Source organism: Podarcis pityusensis (assembly GCF_964106645.2).
Source record: "Podarcis pityusensis genome assembly, chromosome: 1".
Classification (NCBI taxonomy): domain Eukaryota; kingdom Metazoa; phylum Chordata; class Lepidosauria; order Squamata; family Lacertidae; genus Podarcis; species Podarcis pityusensis.
Window position 1 is genome coordinate 68,487,518 of NC_138028.1, and position 19,222 is coordinate 68,506,739.

The 19,222-nt window shown below is 40.7% G+C and overlaps 1 protein-coding gene across 2 annotated transcripts in view; it reads left to right on the forward strand.

Annotated features, from left to right (window-relative positions):
• GALNT18 (polypeptide N-acetylgalactosaminyltransferase 18) overlaps positions 1-19,222 on the forward strand; it is a 369,938-nt gene that overhangs the window by 208,178 nt on the left and 142,538 nt on the right. For both annotated transcript variants that reach the window (XM_081013763.1, XM_081013762.1), the window contains exon 2: positions 15,674-15,866. In XM_081013763.1, the coding sequence (XP_080869889.1) occupies positions 15,674-15,866 (193 nt within the window). The remainder of the gene's footprint in view (positions 1-15,673; positions 15,867-19,222) is intronic.

Below are 19,222 nucleotides of genomic sequence, written 5' to 3' on the forward strand. Positions count from 1 at the left end.
TTTCTTCCTTTTTTCCGGAATGTTACAACCATTAATATTCCAGCTCAACAGTTGCAGAGACATCCTGAACTATCTGGTTATTTTTCAAGGGGTGGTATCTTCTCAGGGTCTTCAGGTTCCACAGATGCTGATGTTGGTACTGGCGTTGCCTCAGGCCCAGAAGGTAGTTCAATTCTTTTTTGAAGGTCCTCTCCGTATGTAGACAGAAATTTGTCTCTCTCTTCAAGTGTTCTCACTTTGACCTTTCTCCCTCTAAAGGTAAAAGATAATCCTTGGGGAAATTCCCACCTGAATGGAATTGCGTTGCTCCTTAGTAGTTTAACAAGTTCAGAATAGGCGGCTCTAAGATCAAGCAGTAGTCTTGGGATATCTTTATAAATTTCAATTCTTCTATCCAACACCTCCAGTGATTTCACAAAGTGTAGTCCCAAAATCTTATCCCTTTCCTCCTTTGATCTCAATGTTATCAAACAGTCTCTGGGCCTCTCCTTCTTTATGAATCTTCCAAGTCTGAAAGCTGACACAATTTTAAAGTCCTTTTCTTCCAAGTTCCAGAACTTGGAGAATTCTTTGGTCAAAAACTCAGTTAGATGTCCTTCTTCTGCCTCTTGTAGTGATCTAATCCTTAAGTTGTTCTCACGGTTTCGCAGTTCTATCATCGAGAGATAAATCTGGTGTTCCCCGACTTGTTTAGTGAGTGGTCTTACCTCTTGCTCTAAATTTTCAAATCTTTGTCTGGTGTCCTCAGTCAATTTCCGATTTTCTGCTGAGGCCTCCGTTAACTGTCCAATTGCTTGTGCATTCTGTACCACTTGTGTGGTTAATTTATTTAGACATTCTGTGTTTTTATCAATCTTTGCTGATTGGGCATCTGCTTTCTTGTCCAAAGCTTCCAATTTTTCAAAAATTTTGTCTAGTACAGAAACAGATGCTCCTGAGGCCATATCTTCCAGTTGTAACTGCTCTGCTTCGCCCTCTCCCTCCACTTCTGAGGGCAAAGTAGGCACAGATGATCTGCGTGTCTGTGAGGCTGAGGTTAGAGTTGTTAGAGTTGTTTGTTTAGCTCTCCCTCTTTTTCTTGTGCCACTCATTCCAACGTTATCTGTCAGTCAAGGTCACACTGAGTTGTTCCCATGGGAATGGAAAGGTCCAGAGCAAGCAAACAGCAAGGGAATCGAAAGTAAAAAGTGTATGTAAAATCACTGTTATAATCCAATCCTCTAGAGGGAGCTTAATCTGTCTTTCAGAGTCTAATTTAATGTCCAAGAACCTTCAAATACAAATGTTTAGCAGAGTTTATAAATGGTCACTTTGTTGCAGACAGTGCTTATTTATCTCCAAAAAGAATGTTTCAAATTTAAAAGGTCTCAATACCCTCAGATTGTTTCAAGTTCCAATATACAGTATCCAAATCTGCAGTACTGACAGCTCCCTTAGTACTCAGGCAGCTCCTGATTCTGGGTTTCACCTTCTAGTTTGTAATCCAATAAGAGGAGGAAAGTCAAGTGCAAATAGAAATCCCAAATCTTTAGCTTAAAGTCTTTACTTTAAGATGCAAGTTCAAATAGATGCTTAGATCTGTAAAACTTAGAGTCTCTTTCTTTCAGCCTCCACTCCTCCAGCTGATTGCTTTTTTTTCAAGTTCAATGGCTGCGGAAGACGGACTTCCTGCTTCCACGTCTCTCCGCTCTCAGCCAAGTTCAAGCCAATTTAAATTTCCCTTTTAAAGTCTCAGATTCAAGTGATTCAGTCTTTTACTCACAAGTTAGTTGCTTTTTCGTCCGGATCCGTAATTTAGCAGGAAAAGGGATCAGCGCTCACCGACAGTAGCAGCGCGGCTTCGCTCCTCAGACTGTGAAACAGCTCACAGCGCCGCAACCCCCCTCCGTGCTCCAGAGCCCCTTACGGGGTTCCTTCTGCACTTGGAGGGTCGCTCTAGGCGCCCACCGAGCCTCAAGACCCCAGGCTCTTGCCGCCTGGGGTTTTCCAGAGTGGGTCTCCGCTTCGCCGTAGCGGACGACCCGTTGCCTGGGGAGCCTCCTCTCCCGTTCAGAAGAGGACCGCCATTGCCGTTCGCGCCGCCCCCGGAAGCTAAATGGAGTGCCACTTGTACAAAATGTTCACAGCAGTGCTTACATTAGTTAACCACCTTCCATTTTGAAAACAATAACAAGAAAGATATATGAATCTTCAGAGACTGTGTTGTAGAGCTTCAAATTAACACAGTTCCTTTTTATAAATGTCAGCAGTGGGATAGAAGGAATCAGTCTAGCTGGGCAACATTTGAAATGTCATTTTCTAAATTTACAATTGGCTCACACTTACTTGTAGACTTTAAAGGCTATTCCTCTGGTGCTCATTCAGTGGAATGTCGCTGCTTGGAATTTGTTGAAAAGGGAGTGTGCAGAAAGACAAGGAGAAGCCACTAGTAAATGTTACTAGCTTCTCAAAGAAAAGAAAAGAGAAAATTGACCTTAAAAAGAAAAATGTGGCGTATGACCAGCATATGTCTTTCAACATATGGGGTTAATTTAATAGAGGTCTCTGACTGTGACATATGCAGAAGTGCAAAAATGCAGTTCCATTCAGTAGAGATTCCTGTTTATGGTTATTACTTTGTCGAAATTAAAATAAATAAAGAAGAAGAAAAAGAAACTGGGATGGGTAAGGGCAGGTTTGTATGGAGCCTATCCTGTACTCTCTCATATTTATGCCAACTGAGGCATATGACTGGAATCCAACATTCTGTGAGCTGGACTTCTGTTCATGTAGTGGATCTTCAACTTCCACTAGTCCCCTGCACACCCCGCAAAATCTATTATGTAGGGTCCTCTTACCCTTTGGAGAAGATTTAAAGGGCTCATGAGGAGGGTCAAGGGGTGGAGAGAGGAGAAGAAAGTAAAGTCCCATTGTACAAGTTGACATTCTTCTGCTCATGCAGGTACATCCCTGTGTTCTCCCCTCAATTTTAAATGCTATACTAACCTTATATTCAGAACAGCACCTTCCTTTGGATGTCAAATGCAAGTTCCCTGAGATCGAGGACTGATGACAGAAGACAAGCTTATGTTACACACACATTCTTGTAGATCAGTTTGTTTGTGACTAAGAATTTGAGTTCTGACCCTTGTAGTGTTAACTGGAGAGGAGCTTTTTTTCCAGGTAAATGTGCTCATTGATGCTAAATGGAGTGCTGAATAAAGCAAGCACAGCTCTCAAAGAGCTACGTATCTTGCCTGTGTTGTGGTTGGCAGTCTGCATCCGCCTGTCAGCTTAAGCTGCTTTTCTCTTCCCTCGCAGAAACAGCAGCAATCGATATGCATGAATACCTTGGTTTGTTTTTTTCCTGGAGTTCCTAATTCAGCAGGATGTTTAAGCACATGCCTAATTTGAAGTCTTCGGGAGGTTAATTCTGTTGACTAATCATGTCTTTAAACTTTATGCATATGGTTAAATACTTTGTTAAGGAGTTGTTCTGGTGGAATGAGAGGAAGGAGGAGGAAATAAAATCATCAGGGCATCATGCATATTTGTGTATGTGGCAGTGATTCTTGGTCTTTGTGAACCTCTGTTTTGACAAGGCAAGAAAGGAACTCTGAAGTGTATTGAGTCATGTATAGGGAAGGGCCATGGCTTAGTGGTAGAGCATCTGCCTTTTCTGCAAAAAGTTCCTGGTTCAATTCCTATCATTTCTAGGTAGAGCTAGGAGGAACTGCTATCTGAAATCTGTGCTGCAAGTCACTGTATACATTGATGAACCAAAGGCCTGATTCAATATAAGGCAGTTTTCTGCATTCTGCAATGTCAGTCACATAGAACCAGCAACAGATAGGTAGCCGTGTTGGTCTGCCATAGTCAAAATAAGAAAAATCCTTCCAGTAGCACCTTTAAGACCAACTAAGTTAGTTCTTGGTATGAGCTTTCGTGTGCAAGCACACTTCTTCAGATACACTGAAACAGAAGTTGCCAGATCCTTCTATATAGTGAGAAGGTGGGGAGGGGTATTACTCAGAAGGGTGGTGGGAACCAGCAGTTGAAGTACTTCCATGATGTGTTTCTGAGATCAATTAGGGAAAACTAGCTGAATCCAAGGGACAACAAGAACAGGGGAAGTCCCTCCCAAGGCTAGAACTGGGGAATGAGAACAGGAGAAGAATGGCAGCTGTGTAAAGGATGACATTATATATTGTTTCCTAAACCCTTTTTCAAGGAAAAATAAACCCACTACAGCCATAAAACAAAACAAAAAGACAAGCCCTCCTTCCTGATTAGACCTGCTCATAACCTCTTCTGAGAGTTCCCCTTCTAAAGAATCAGAAGCAAATGAGCTTGTCTTTTAGGGCACAGCTGCTGCTGCTGCTGCTGCTGCTATTTTCCTTTTTGCATATTTTGTCAGCTGTCTTGACCACCTCCCCCAGCTTATTACTTCTAAGAGGCAGTTGTGGAACAGAAAGCAACAAGCAAAGTAGGAACAAATGGCTCTGAGTCTTAAACTTAAGAAGAATCCAACATTTCAATATCCTTTGTTTGCTGACCTTACGCAGTGGTCTTTTTGGCAAGTGGTGCTGGAGAGAGGAGTGGAAATTCTATGGGGGCACAGTCTCCACCAAACACTAAACTACACTGTGCGAAGCGGAGACCCATTAAGGAAAACTGCAGGCGGCAGCAGCCTGTAGTCTCGGGACCCGGCGGGCGCCAGAAGCAGCCCCCAAAACGTTGAAGGGACCCCGTAAGGGGCTCCGGATCGCGGAGGGGGTAGCGGCGCTGTGGGTCGTTGCGCAATCAACGGAGCGAAGCCGCGTTGCTGTTGCCGGTGAGCGCTGACCTTTCTTCCTGCAATTTTCAAATTCGGAAAAGCTGCAACTCGTGAGTAATCTGGACTTTAAGAATTTTTGGAGACCTTTAAAACCTTGAATTTGGCTGAAAGCGGAGTGACGATAAACAGGAAGCCCGTCTTCCGCTAACACTGAACTTGAAAGCAAAGAACAGGAGGAGTGGAGACTAAAAGCGATGCTTTAATCAATTGCTGGCACCTATTTAAAATAGCTACCAGGGCAAAGAGATTTTAAGCTGCTTGCTTTTGGATTTATTTGGGAACAAGGATATCTTTCTTCTGTTGAACCAGTGGATTACAAATTAAATAAGAATCCCAGGTGCTGGAGCTGCCTGAGTAACTGAGCACCAGTCTGCAACATTGGATACTTTGAATTTAGACTTTGAAACATTCTGAGCTGGAACTTGTTATTTTGAAACATCTGCAGTCTAGGCACTGTCTGAAACACTGTTTTGCCTTACGTATACTCTGTAAAAACTTAACTCTGTGGAGGTCGTTGGATGTTGAATTAGATCTATAAATTTGAATTGGACTTGACTTTCTCCCTTAAGACATTTTAAGCTCCCTCTAGAGGATTTTGGACTTACAGCAGTGACTGTGTTTTACTTTCCTTTTCCCGGCCTTCTGTTTGACTGTTGCATCTGGGCTTCTACATTCTCATGGGAACAACTCAGTTTGACCTTGGCCTTTAGATAACTTTGGAATGAGTGGAACAAGGAAAAGGGGAAGAACCAAACAAACAACCTTAACTTTATCTGCGGCCTCACAGCGTAGATCATCTGTGCCTGCTTTGCCTTCCACTTTGCCTCCTGAGACAGAGGCGGCTTCCCTGTCACAGGCAGGGGAGGGAGAAACGGAAGAATTACAATTGGAAGATATGGCCTCAGGAGGGAGTGCTTCTGTTTTAGATAAAATTTTTGAAAAATTGGAGGCTTTGGATAGAAAGGTTGATTTGCAAACGGCTAAAATTGACCAGAATACAGAAAGTCTGAATAGATTAACTGGACAAGTTGCACAGAATGTCCAATCCATTGGAGAGTTGAAGGAGGCTGTAGGTGAAAACCGGAAATTGGCTGAGGATACTAGTCAAAGACTGGGAGAATTGGAGAAAGAAGTTAGACCACTCAGCAAACAAGTTGGAGAACATCAGACTCACTTTTTGATGACAGAGCTGCGGAACAGGGAGGCCAACTTGAGGATACGGTCAATACCAGAAGTAGAAGAAGACAATTTAATTGAGTTTTTGACCAAAGAATTTTCCAAGTTTTGGAAGTTAGAGGAAAAAGATTTTAAAATAGTATCTGCTTTCAGGCTTGGAAGATTTAGGAGGAAAGAGAAGCCCAGAGATTGTTTGATTATACTGAGATCCAAGGAGGAAAGGGATAAGATTTTGGGCCTGCACTACGGGAAGTCACTGGACATTCTGGACAAGAGAATTGAAATCTACAAGGATATCCCTAAACAACTGTTAGACCTTAGATCTGACTATACGGAACTAGCAAGATTGTTGAGGAGCAACTCAATTATCTTCAGGTGGGAGTTTCCTCAAGGATTATCTTTTACTTTCAGAGGGAAAAAGATCAAAATTAGAACATTGGAGGATAGAGACAAGTTTCTGGAAGCACACGGAGAAGATCTTCACAAAGGACTTGGAGCACCAGGGCCCGAACCTTCAGGGGAGCCTGCGCCCTCGGACCTTCAAGGACCGGAGAACAAGGTACCACCCCAGCAAGAATAACCAGATTTATTCAGGATGTCTCTGCAGCTTCTGAGCTGGAATATAAATGGCTGCAACAGCCCGGAGAAAAGGAGAAAAATCTTTCACATTTTAAAAAAGGAACAATTGGACATTATTTGTTTACAAGAAACACATGTGACTAGGCTCCACAGAAAAGTGTTAATAAATAAAAGACTCGGTCAGGAATTTATATCTTCTGACACAGTCAAAAAGAGAGGCGTAGTGATTTATGCAAAAGAGAGCCTTTCACCTAAATTTCTGTTTAAAGATGAAAACGGAAGAATTTTGGCAATAGAAATACAACATCAAGGAGAAAAAATTTTGATATTAGGAATTTATGCCCCAAATGAAGGAAAATCGGATTTTTATAAGAAGTTGCATGAGACTATGCTGGATTATCTGGATTACAACAACATCATCATGATGGGAGACATGAATGGAGTCGTATCAACCAATATGGATAAGTCACAGAATCAAAATGTTACTAAAGAGGGAAGACTACCAAAGACCTTTTTTGAAATGACTGACAATATGGACTGGATTGATATTTGGAGAGTGAGAAACCCCCTGGGAAGAGAAGGAACATTCTTCTCTGAAGCCCAACTGACTTGGACAAGAATCGACCAAATATGGATAACTAGAAGTCTGGCACCTAAGATTAGAAAGGTGGAAATCTGCCCAAAGACATGCTCCGACCACAACGCACTGAGAATGGACATGACACTGATCCCAACCGGCTCCTTTAGATGGAAGATGAATGATGGCCTGTTTAGAGACCAAGAGATTGTGAAGAAGGCCCAAAAAACTCTAAAGGACTATTTTGAGGTTAATATGAACACCAGGGTGGAAAAAAGAACTATATGGGACGCAAGCAAGGCCGTGATGAGAGGGTTCCTGATACAACAGAACACCATAAAGAAAAGATCACAGAATGAAAGGAAGGACAAAATTTTGGAAAAAATTAAAGAGCTAGAGAAGAAGTTAAGATCTAACCCAAAGTCCCAGCCGATTCTACGAGAAATTAAACTTTATCAAGCACAATATTTTAAATTGATAAACCAGGAAATAGAATGGAAGATTAAAATAATGAAGCAAAAAACTTTTGAATCGGCTAACAAATGTGGAAAACTGCTAGCTTGGCAGTTGAAGAAGAGACAAAAATTAAATACGGTAACAAACCTAGAGATTGAAGGAAGAAGCATCCAGAACCCTGGAGAGATCAGAAAGTGTTTTCAGAAATATTTTAAAAAGTTATATACTCAAGGGCCACAAGATGAAATTGAGATTAAACAATTCTTGGAGAAAAATGGATTAGCAAAGCTGTCAGAAGAAAACAAAACAATTTTGAATGGTGAAATAACACGACAAGAGATTGAGCAGGCCATCCAGAACATGAAACAGGGCAAATCGCCAGGGCCAGATGGGCTGACCTCCATCTACTATAAGACATTGAAAGACTACCTGATACAACCATTGTTGGAGGTCAGCAATGAAATTATGGAGGGGAAGAAGGCGCCGGAATCATGGAAAGAAGCTTTTATCACATTGATACCAAAATCGGAAAGTGAAAAGACACAACTAAAGAACTACCGTCCCATTTCCCTTTTAAATGTGGATTACAAAATATTTGCAGATGTCTTGGCACGTAGATTCAAGAAAGTTCTAAATGAAGTAATTCATAAAGACCAGGCAGGCTTTCTCCCAGGTAGACATATGTATGCTAATACAAGGAACATTATAGATATACTGGAACTTTTGCAAACAAACATAAACACTAAAGCAGTTTTAATCTTTATAGACGCGGAGAAGGCCTTTGACAACATATCCTGGAAATTTATGAAAGGGAATCTAAAAGAAATGGGAGTGGGACGGGGGTTTGAGAATGGGATTGAGGCAATATACTCAGAACAAAAGGCTAAACTGATAGTTAACAATGTGGTTACAGAAGAGTTCAAAATTGAAAAAGGTACACGACAAGGCTGCCCGATTTCCCCACTACTATTTATCTCGGTTCTGGAAGTGCTCCTGAATATGATTAGAGGGGATCGGCTGGTGGAAGGGATCCAGGTCGGAGCGAAACAATATAAACTTAAAGCGTTTGCAGACGACCTAGTTCTGACATTACAGGAGCCGGAATCTAGTACGAAAAGAGTATTACAACTGATTCAAAACTTTGGTCGAGTGGCGGGATTTAAATTAAATAAACAAAAAACCAAGGTATTGGGGAAAAATTTGACAGATACTGAGTCGGAACGGTTTCAGAGGGAGACAGAGTTAACGGTGGTCAAGAAAGTGAAATACCTAGGGGTAAACATAACAGCAAAAAATCTGAGTTTATTTAAAGATAACTATGAAAAATGCTGGTTAGAAATTAAGAGAGACTTGGATAGTTGGTCAAGATTAAAACTTTCTTTGTTAGGCCGAATAGCTGCCATCAAGATGAATGTATTGCCAAAAATGTTATTTTTGTTTCAGACACTACAGATTGTAGACAAGACAGAGTGTTTCCGGAAGTGGCAGAAAGATATTTCCAAATTTGTCTGGCAGGGCAAAAAGCCCAGAATTAAGTTTAAGATATTAACGGATGCGAAAGAAAGAGGGGGCTTTGCCCTGCCAGACCTAAAGCTGTATTACGAAGCGGCAGCTTTCTGCTGGCTAAAAGATTGGCTACTTCTTGAAGATACGGATGTATTAGATTTAGAAGGTTTTAATAATGCATTTGGATGGCATGCATATTTATGGTATGACAAGGTTAAGACAAACAAGGCCTTTAAGAACCATATTGTCAGGAAAGCAGTATTTAATGTCTGGATAAGATACAAAGACTTACTGGAGAATAAAACTCCGAGGTGGCTGTCACCCCTAGAGGCTAAGGCCCGAAAAAGAGCCAATATGGAGGCCAATTGGCCAAAATATTGGGAGATATTAGAAAGAGATGGTAACAATTGGAAATTGCAGAGTTTAGAGAAAATGAAAGATAAAGTGCGAGACTGGTTACACTACGCTCAGATTAAAGAAGTATTTAAAAATGACAAAAAGTTAGGATTCCAGGTGGAGAAGTCAAAGTTGGAAACTGAACTGTTAGAACCTAAGACTAAAGTACTTTCAAAGATGTATAATTTGTTGCTGAAATGGAACACACAAGACGAAATGGTCAAATCGGTAATGATAAAATGGGCACAGGATATTGGGCATAATATTATGTTTGAAGACTGGGAAAGGTTATGGACCTCTGGGCTGAACTTCACTGCATGTAATGCTTTGAAGGAAAATGTAATGAAAATGATATATAGATGGTACATGACCCCAGTCAAATTGGCTAAAATATACCATTCGTCTGACAATAAATGTTGGAAATGTAAGGAAAATGAAGGAACTTTTTTTCACCTCTGGTGGACTTGCCCGAGAGTGAAGGCCTTTTGGGAGATGATATATAATGAGTTAAAAAAGGTGTTTAGGTACACCTTTACTAAGAAACCGGAGGCCTTCCTCTTGGGCATTGTCGGCCAGAGTGTGTTAAAGAAGGACAGAACATTTTTCATGTATGCAACAACGGAAGCAAGGATACTGATTGCTAAGAACTGGAAAACTCAAAATCTACCTACGCTGGAAGAATGGCAGATGCAGCTGATGGACTATATGCAATTAGCTGAGATGACCGGCAGAATTCGAGACTTGGGAGAAGAGAGGATGGAAGAAGACTGGAAGAAATTTAAGACTTATCTGCAAAAGTATTGTAATTTGGCCGAATGTTGATTGGGATGTCAGAGTAGAAGTAACTGTCTACCACTAAATTAGACTTAAGTTTAAACTATACGCTAATGATCAAATCCAAGATTATGAACAAAATGATAATTTGTTTGGAAATAATTTTTTAACGATGCAAGTGTGTGCGGGAGGCGTGGGGGAGTCCAAAGTAATGATGAAAAGATGTTAAATAATTAATGTTATTTGTTTAAATATGTTTATGTATTGAAAAACTTGAATAAATATATATTAAAAAAAAAATAAACTACACTGTGAGCTAAGGACTGAGTCCAGTAATTCCTGTAGTACTGTTGTACTGGTAAGTTCAGACTGAACACAGTAACCTCATGTTACTGACACAATTTCACCTAGAATTCAGGGCATCAGAAAGAAGATCTGACCTGAATTATCTATGTCGATGTTTGGTACACATTCAGGGCAGTATGGTGTTAAGCCGAAAACAAAAATCAGGCTTCCCCTTCAACAAAATATGCTTCAAAAATGTTAGCAAATTGGATCTTATGACTGTCATGTTTATGTGATACCTCCCAGGGTCAAGGGGTGAAGTTAAATACTGTTGATTATTATACTCTATATACTCTGTATATTATATTCACAGATTCAAAGTCCAAGCATTCCCTGTGATGAAAAAAATAACACATGAAATTCTAATGCATAGAAAACCATAGGTGAGATTGACACTTACGAATGTGCAATTCTCAACGAAGATGAAAGGGGAGGAGGGCTTGGGGGAATGATAGTGGAAACCAAGCCATATATCTTTAGATTTTCTTAAGAAGCACACACCTCACATGTGCAGTACAAAAGATGCAGCCTAGTGCAGGAATAACTGGAAGGAACAGGCACTTGAATATAGAAAGAATATAAAATATGAACCCAGACTACATTAAACTCAAGCAAGTTAATCAATAGGTTTTTTTTAAAACCTGGCAAGGCTCTGAAAGAATAAACCCAGAAAACTGTGAACATGGAATCTCTGCTCTTGTATATTAATGCATGTATCTTACATCTATATTTCAGAATTTCCCAGCCTGATGCCCTTCAGATTTTTTGAGACTACAACTCCCATCAGCCCCAGCCAACATGGCCAATGGTCGGGCATAATGGGAGTTGTATTTTGAAACATCTGGAGGGCGCCAGGCTGGGGAAGGCTGCTATTCTGCCTTGTAACATATGTTGGGAGAAAATGAGATATATGCCCTCTTCAAATTAGCCAGGCACTACCTTAAGTAATGCGTGCTCCACATTGTTATATTCAGCTGTTTTTAATAGGCTTGTCAAGGTCATGTTTCTCATCTGAAATGAGGGTTTGGCATGATTTTCGTCCCCGAAGTGAAATGGAGCTGATCCCAGGATTTAGCAGAAGCAAAGTGCCTTGACAGATTAAGAAGTGCTACATATTTAGGTGACTGAAAGCCAGTGCAAGCTACCAGTCTTTCATTAGTCTCTTGTCAGAGTCGTGGTGGGGGATGGAGGAAGAAAGGCATTGCAGAAGAAGCCAACAGCTTAATCTTCTCAATTTATGTTAAAAATAAAGATAAAAGGACAAGCTTCTTGACATAAGTCAGGAGTTATGATCCCGGATGGTAGAGAGTGTCATTACATAAGCTGTTTTCCTCATATATATTTTTATCTTGCCTGCTGAAGCTGCCTTTTGGGCCTATGGGTGATAGTGTAGGAGTTGTTGTGTGGCTCAGTCAGTCTCCAGAGACAGCAATCAAAAGAGTCTACCAAATTTTTTCTAGAGTACATTGTGTGGAACTGCATTAATAAAGAGCTATGGTTGGCAAATGCATCTGAATTGAAGAATGTATGGCTGTGACTTAACTAGCTGCTAGTTTTGTGTTTTCTAGGAACTCCAGAAATTAAAGTGTATGTTTGTATGTGTGTGTGTCCTGTACACCTATGACATGATACAGAACTGGTCAGTAAGCATTATATCCCAACCACATTATATTTTGTAGCTTTGATGAAGATAGGAATGTTGGTAAAGGTAAAGGTAAAGGGACCCCTGACCATTAGGTCCAGTCGTGACCAACTCTGGGGTTGCGGCGCTCATCTCACTTTATTAGCCAAGGGAGCTGGCGTTTGTCCGCAGACGGCTTCTGGGTCATGTGGCCAGCATGACTAAGCTGCTTCTAGCGAACCAGAGCAGTGCACGGAAACGCCATTTTCCTTCCCGCCGGAGCAGTACCTATTTATCTACTTGCACTTTGATGTGCTTTTGAACTGCTAGGTTGGCAGGAGCAGGGACCGAGCAACGGGAGCTCACCCCGTCACGGTGATTTGAACCGCCGACCTTCTGATAGGCAAGTCCTAGGCTCTGTGGTTACTTAATTATAATTACTTTTTTGAATTGGCAAGTGATTGGGCAAAGCCACAAACTGTGGCTTATATGACTGGGCATTTAAGTCCCTGTGTCAGTGGGAGATGAGCCATTGGCCTGGTTTGTGCATCATACTAAAGACGTGGTTTATAACAAACCACAAGCTGTTCCACAGACAATTAAACAAAACTTGACTCTCTCTTTTTCAAACGTTTATTTAGTTTTCCAGCTACTCTTGTCATGTGCCTTTGTAACTGGTTGAATGTTTGGGATGTGGTGGCCAAACTAACCATGATTAAGGAAAAGTGCTGGGTTCACATGTGACACCAAACCATAGTTAAAACAAAGCAAGCCATTAACAATACATGACTTCAGATTATAGTTTGTTGGCAATAAGCAAATGATAGTTAAGCCACTGAGCAGGATTTGGATATCATAGTGAGCCATGGTTTAATAAACTATAGTTTAATAAACAGAGACTTAGCATTATGTGTGAACCAGGCTGTTTTCTTGCATTGGCACAAGGAACTCACTCCTAGCCAAGAATTAACACTGACACGAGTGCTGTTTCCCTTCCTCCAGTACAACAAAGTTGTGGATTATGAATAATTTAAATGGTCCAGATTAAAAACATGCCAAGTGCCTGTGTATGTGGGGGAAGATCACTGTGTGTGAGCTTCAGTTTACAGACATTCAGCTTCATCCTGTGTACTGTTCTGAATCTGTACAGCTGGGGAGGTGCATTTATTTTATGGAAATATTTCTCCACATTTTTGTATTTTACGTCCAGAGAAGCTGCTTGCAGGATGCTAAACTGTATTATATTATGTCAAATACCATTCAAGGTCTTGGAGGTTCTTGTAATAAATTATGAGGAAGGGCTCGACTTGTGAAATGTCAAGTCACAGTAAAGTGTTGCATCTGAATAACGTCTCATTGATTATCCATGACCTGACACGCTGTCTAGCAGCTTTTGCATTTCAAAAACCTCTTTGTTTTCTGAATATACCAGCCATTTTTGGTTACTCACACACAGAGGGCAGGGGAACACATTTCCTCTTCTTTTTCCTTTTAAAGGAATACAAGCCAATCTGACCGAAAGTCATTGTGAGTATTGGAGGGAAGTAATGTATTTTGGGGAGCACAGATCTTTGAACTGTAGCACGTGCTGGGTTTCTATTCATAGAGCCTGTACTCGTCCCATATATTGTTCTATATTTGGAATAATATGCTATATTAATGTATTAGATTCTATGGGCTTCTGCCCAGTCATAGGTCTTTGGTCAGAATTTACATACCAGGGAAAGCTGCAGAGAGAAACTGACATTGTGCCTGTTATTACTTGCCGGATAATATCATCCATTTGGCTTCCCTTTTTCATTACATCAGAGTGATAGGCACCATAGTGCCTAATAGTTATTGCAAGTTGATAGATATCCCTAAAATACAAAGGGCTCAGCAAAGATAGATGTGTCTGAATACTTTATTATGTTTTCTTGCTTGTTAGCTCAAGAAAGATAACTATTCACTTTTGAAAACTAAGATACTTACTCACTTTGAAATGAATAAAATGAGGCGGGGTTTCATCCTCAGGTTGCCAGATACTGATTCTAGGTGTTTTGGGGGTGACTACTGTGTTTTGCGGGTGGCGCTGTGGGTTAAACCACAGAGCCTAGGGCTTGCCAATCAGAAGGTCAGCGGTTTGAATCCCTGCTCCTGCCAATCTAGCAGTTCGAAAGCACATCAAAATGCAAGTAGATTTTCCTCCAGTGGGAAATAGGTACCACTCTGGCGGGAAGTTAAACGGCGTTTCCGTTCGCTGTTCTGGTTTGCCAGAAGCGGCTTAGTCATGACCCAGAAGCTGTATGCTGGCTTCCTCAGCCAATAAAGCGAGATGAGCGCCGCAATCCCAGAGTCGTCCGCGACTGGACCTAATGGTCAGGGGTCCCTTTACCTTTACTGATTTATGAGATGTTTTTGTAAATATCCCCCACTTTAATATGATGTACGAGTAACACTGTCTTAGCAAGGATTAAGTTTACTCTTACTATATGTACTACCAGAGCCATAGCTAGGTAGTACAGAACTGTCCAGATTGCGCCCCCTAGCCCTGAACAAATTAGCTCTTCTTTCTGCCTCTCCTCCAACTCTCCCCCCCATTCAATTCACCCTCTACTGTATTTAAAACAATTTATTATAAGGCAATAATCAATGTTTATATTTATGGGTTATGTCCCACCTCACCACCCCCTAGCTATGGCCCTATGTAAAGTAAACAAAATTAAAATAAAGGCACAAGTAAAGCATCTTATTGACTGCTTAGTACACAAGATATGGACTGCTTCATTTAAATGTTACACCTTTCAGTCTAACATTTTCAAGGCGAGCTACAAACATCCTTTTTAAAAGTCATGAAAATTAGTTTAAATAAACAATATTTCACAACAACATTTAGAACCCACTGAATCAGTAAAAGCTGCAAGTGCCAATAGATCTGCAGTGTGAAAACATGGTTTCCAGCTTTGCAGGCGTTTGCGGCTGTTCAATTTTTTAGGATTGAAGTTCTAATGCTTTGCGCACTGAATAATCAGGCCACATGCTAAACCTGGCAGTGTTTTGGACAACCTGTGCCAGAATTTGGCTATTGTTAAAGACCAGATAGCAGACTGGCTTTGTGTAGTTAGATACATATCTTTCTGGAGTAAAGATATTGGGCTCATTGAATGGTTGCTACCTGTTTATGAAAGCTTTTGTATAGCCAGCCTAGGCCAGGCTGGTGTTTAGCCAAGTCTGGCTTGCCAACAGATTGACTTCAGTCCCAAAGGCGCACTCCTCCATTGTCTCCTGAGACAGACGGATGCCAACCAGGCTGGATCTTGTGAAATATTACAGTAGCATTGTAAAAACTTACAAATTTGCCCCAAACCTGAACATTACCTTGTATAAATAAAAGTTCTAAATTGCATTGTTGTTCTTAAAGAAAATCATATATATTATTGTTTTACAGAAGCACCTCTGAAACCAGAAGAAAATCCTGCAGAGGCTTTCACTGATTCATCCCTCTTTGCTCACTGGGGTCAGGATCTGAGCCCCGAGAACAGACGTATTGCCCTCAAACAATTCCAGTATTATGGCTACAATGCTTACCTGAGTGATCGTCTCCCCTTGGATAGACCGTTGCCTGACTTTAGACCCAATGGGTAAGGAATACCTTCTGGTGGGCATAATGCATGTTGTCTTCGGAATATTTTTTAAATTGTAAATTAGTCAATTTTTTAAAACTTGAAATGTATTAAATAAAAAAGATATAATCTGGCCCAGATCATGCACTTTCAAGAACAATAGATTTTAACAGATGAATTAAGAATGCACTTAAATATCTTCCATCAAGAAAAATTCAAGCGGTTTAATGTTGGCTAAGTCATGCCCATGGTCATCAGAGTTCTTATCCCAATAATTGTCCATAAATTATTTCACATATTTAAATCAACACCAGGTTCAACTTCGTTTTTAAAACACTCCAGTTGGGAAAGAAATGAAGAAGTAAACACTTAGCAAGTGATACTTGGTTTGTTGCAATAACATTAAAGATTAGAAAAAGCACTTTGGGGTATGTATGTGTTAGCAGACTTTGCAGCTTGGATGAATTATATTGAGGTAGTCGCAGTTTCTGGAGTTCAGAGGCTTTATTCATGCAAGGACTATTTATAGGATGAGTAGAGATAAGAAAGAAAAAGTAGAAATTTTGTCTGTAAAGAACAACAAACAAAATGACCCAGCTTTTAGGTTGGAGTTAACTTAGACAAAGAAGTTTACAAACAAGTGCTGGCTAGGTTAATAGATAAACAGTGCCCTTGTGTGGTTTAAAGCAACACATACATTAACCAGAAACTTAGGAGAAGGAAATGTACAGTTGTACCTCAGGTTACAGACGCTTCAGGTTACAGACTCCGTTAACCCAGAAATAGTACCTTGGGGTTAAGAACTTTGCTTCAGGATGAGAACAAAAACCATGCAGTGGCAGCACGGCGGCAGCAGGAGGCCACTATTAGCTAAAGCTAAGGTTAAGAACAGTTTCAGGTTAAGAACGGTCCTCCAGAACGAATTAAATTCTTAACCTGAGGTATGACTGTCTTTGCTTTTCTTCAACAGTATGTTGTGTTTAGTTTTGTAAGAAGACTGTAGAACAGTCAGTATCAATATTGAGTGAATTCTGTGGAATTCAGACAATGTGCCCTTGCAGTTCTCATGACTCCTTCTGAAGATACCATCAGTATCTCTCATACTTGCAAACCAAAGTAGAGTGCTTTTCCACTTTTCTGCTATGGGCCAGAGTAGCAGATCTTCTTTCCTGTGAGGGTAATTATATAAATGGAGTGTCCCCCTGGCCCCAGAAAAGCAATTTTCTCTTGATCTCTGTTTATAAGAAGTAATGGGGGCACATCTCTCAAATATTCCAAAAAGAAGCTATTCAGAGATTTTAAAGTTAATAATGCCACTTTTATTTTTGACCAGAAGCTAGAACCCTTCTTATTCAAATCCACTCTACGTATAAGTTTAAAACTATTGTATGGATAACAACTAGAAATGTGACTGTTCTTCACTGTAAAAACCTGTTCATCATAGCAGCTTCAGGATCTAGTATATCAAATGCTTCTGTTGAATGAGTATGAACCTTATTCACAGAAAGGAACATTGCTTTATTCAACAGCCATGCTGGGCAAGTGGTGGTGTGTCAGACCTCAAAGCAATACAGAACCCTCTCTATGTGTGTGTTGGATTGGATGCAAAGACAAGTCAGTATATCTGAACCAATCTTCTCATTTCAATCTATTTAACAGCAAAATTATAAACAATCTGCCTCCTTGTTTAAATTGTAAATTAATTTAGGGAAAAGTTTCTAGAGTTAACAAGACATTTCTGCCAGAATATCAGCCTGTCTCTTTCTATTTTCCTTATGAAATTATGCTCCCCAAGGATTCCATTTTAATTTTTTATAGCTTTAAGTATAAAATTTTTAAAGTGTGTGTGTGAGAGAGACTCAACATTATTGCAGCTAAGAACAAATTATTACACCTGGGATTTTAAAGAAAAAGTTGGCTGCAGTTTTCATAGTCATATAAACTTTAGTTAACTTAGTGGATGTGCTGTCTAGTGAAGAACTACTGTACAGTGGTACCTCAGGTTAAGTACTTAATTTGTTCCGGAGGTCCGTTCTTAACCTGAAACTGTTCTTAACCTGAAGCACCACTTTAGCTAATGGGGCCTCCTGCTGCTGTCGCGCCGCCGGAGCACGATTTCTGTTCTTATCCTGAAGCAAAGTTCTTAACCTGAAGCACTATTTCTGGGTTAGCGGAGTCTGTAACCTGAAGCATATGTAACCTGAAGCGTATGTAACCTGAGGTACCACTGTATATCCCAATCCAGGAAGGACAACCTAGCAGTCTTCCATAGTTTTCTTCTTGTGGTTTGAACACATGGTTGCAAAAGATGCTCTGAATACAATTTTACAGCTGGATTGTGATCACTTGTGTAGCACCCAACACAGATGTTCCCTGCTCCCAGGCAGAGAAGCTGAGAAGCAATTAAGGAGTGCCCTGGCTCCCACTGGGTTAGGCATTTCAGGGTGCCACGTTGCCAATTGGCTCCCCCCAGGGGAGAAGCCAAGCGGCAACACCTTGAGGAGGTGCCCTGCTTCACCCCAAGAGCTGGGGCACAGTCTCAGTGGAAGTGGCGGGGTATGAAGTGCAGTGACAGCAGAAGTGCTTGGTGGGGTATGGCAGCGGTGGGGGCAGGAGACAGCAATTTCCATTTTGCCCGTCTTACAAACTGATTCATCAAACACATTGTTAGTTTTGGAATCAGTAATTTGGAACCAAACTATTCTTCCTGACAAATGTATTGGCAGGTTTCTTTTCAAAACAAGCTTGTATTTTCTTCTATACATGTTTCCCCTTCTGCTGGCCTATGCGATATAGACCCATAATGTATTGTTCGCAAGAGCTGCTTGAGAGGAACTATCTCTCTTATTTCATGCAGATCTACAATGAGAGATAGTCATGGTATAGACACAGCTCTTTCTCCTCCTGTGTTTCTTAGTCTACTTTTATGGTTCAAGGATGCCTTTGGCAAACTGTTTACTGCCCGACCTGTGTCACTCCAATCTGTTATCTAGTACTGTGCTATACTCAGTGAGTAAGGCAAACTGTTGACAGTGCCCGAGCTTCAGTACACTTGACAATATCTTGAAGAAATGCCAGACTATTTCTGTTTATGAACTGGGATGTCAGCTTGACTGTGTACTATTTCAAGTATTGCAGCTCCATATAAGGAGCACATTGTGTAAAAAATTGCAAATCATCTAGTCTTCATCCTGAAGAAAATGTGGCTAACTGTTAGTTTAATAAGGACAACCCAGAATCTCGATTGGACTGGATGCACAATTATTCTTTCACTCCAGCTAGATGCAGACTCCCCACCGCCCCTGGTCCGGTTCCCCACAGTTGCCTGTGAAGCAGAGATAACATTCTCTACTAATGGAAAACAGGGGGAATGA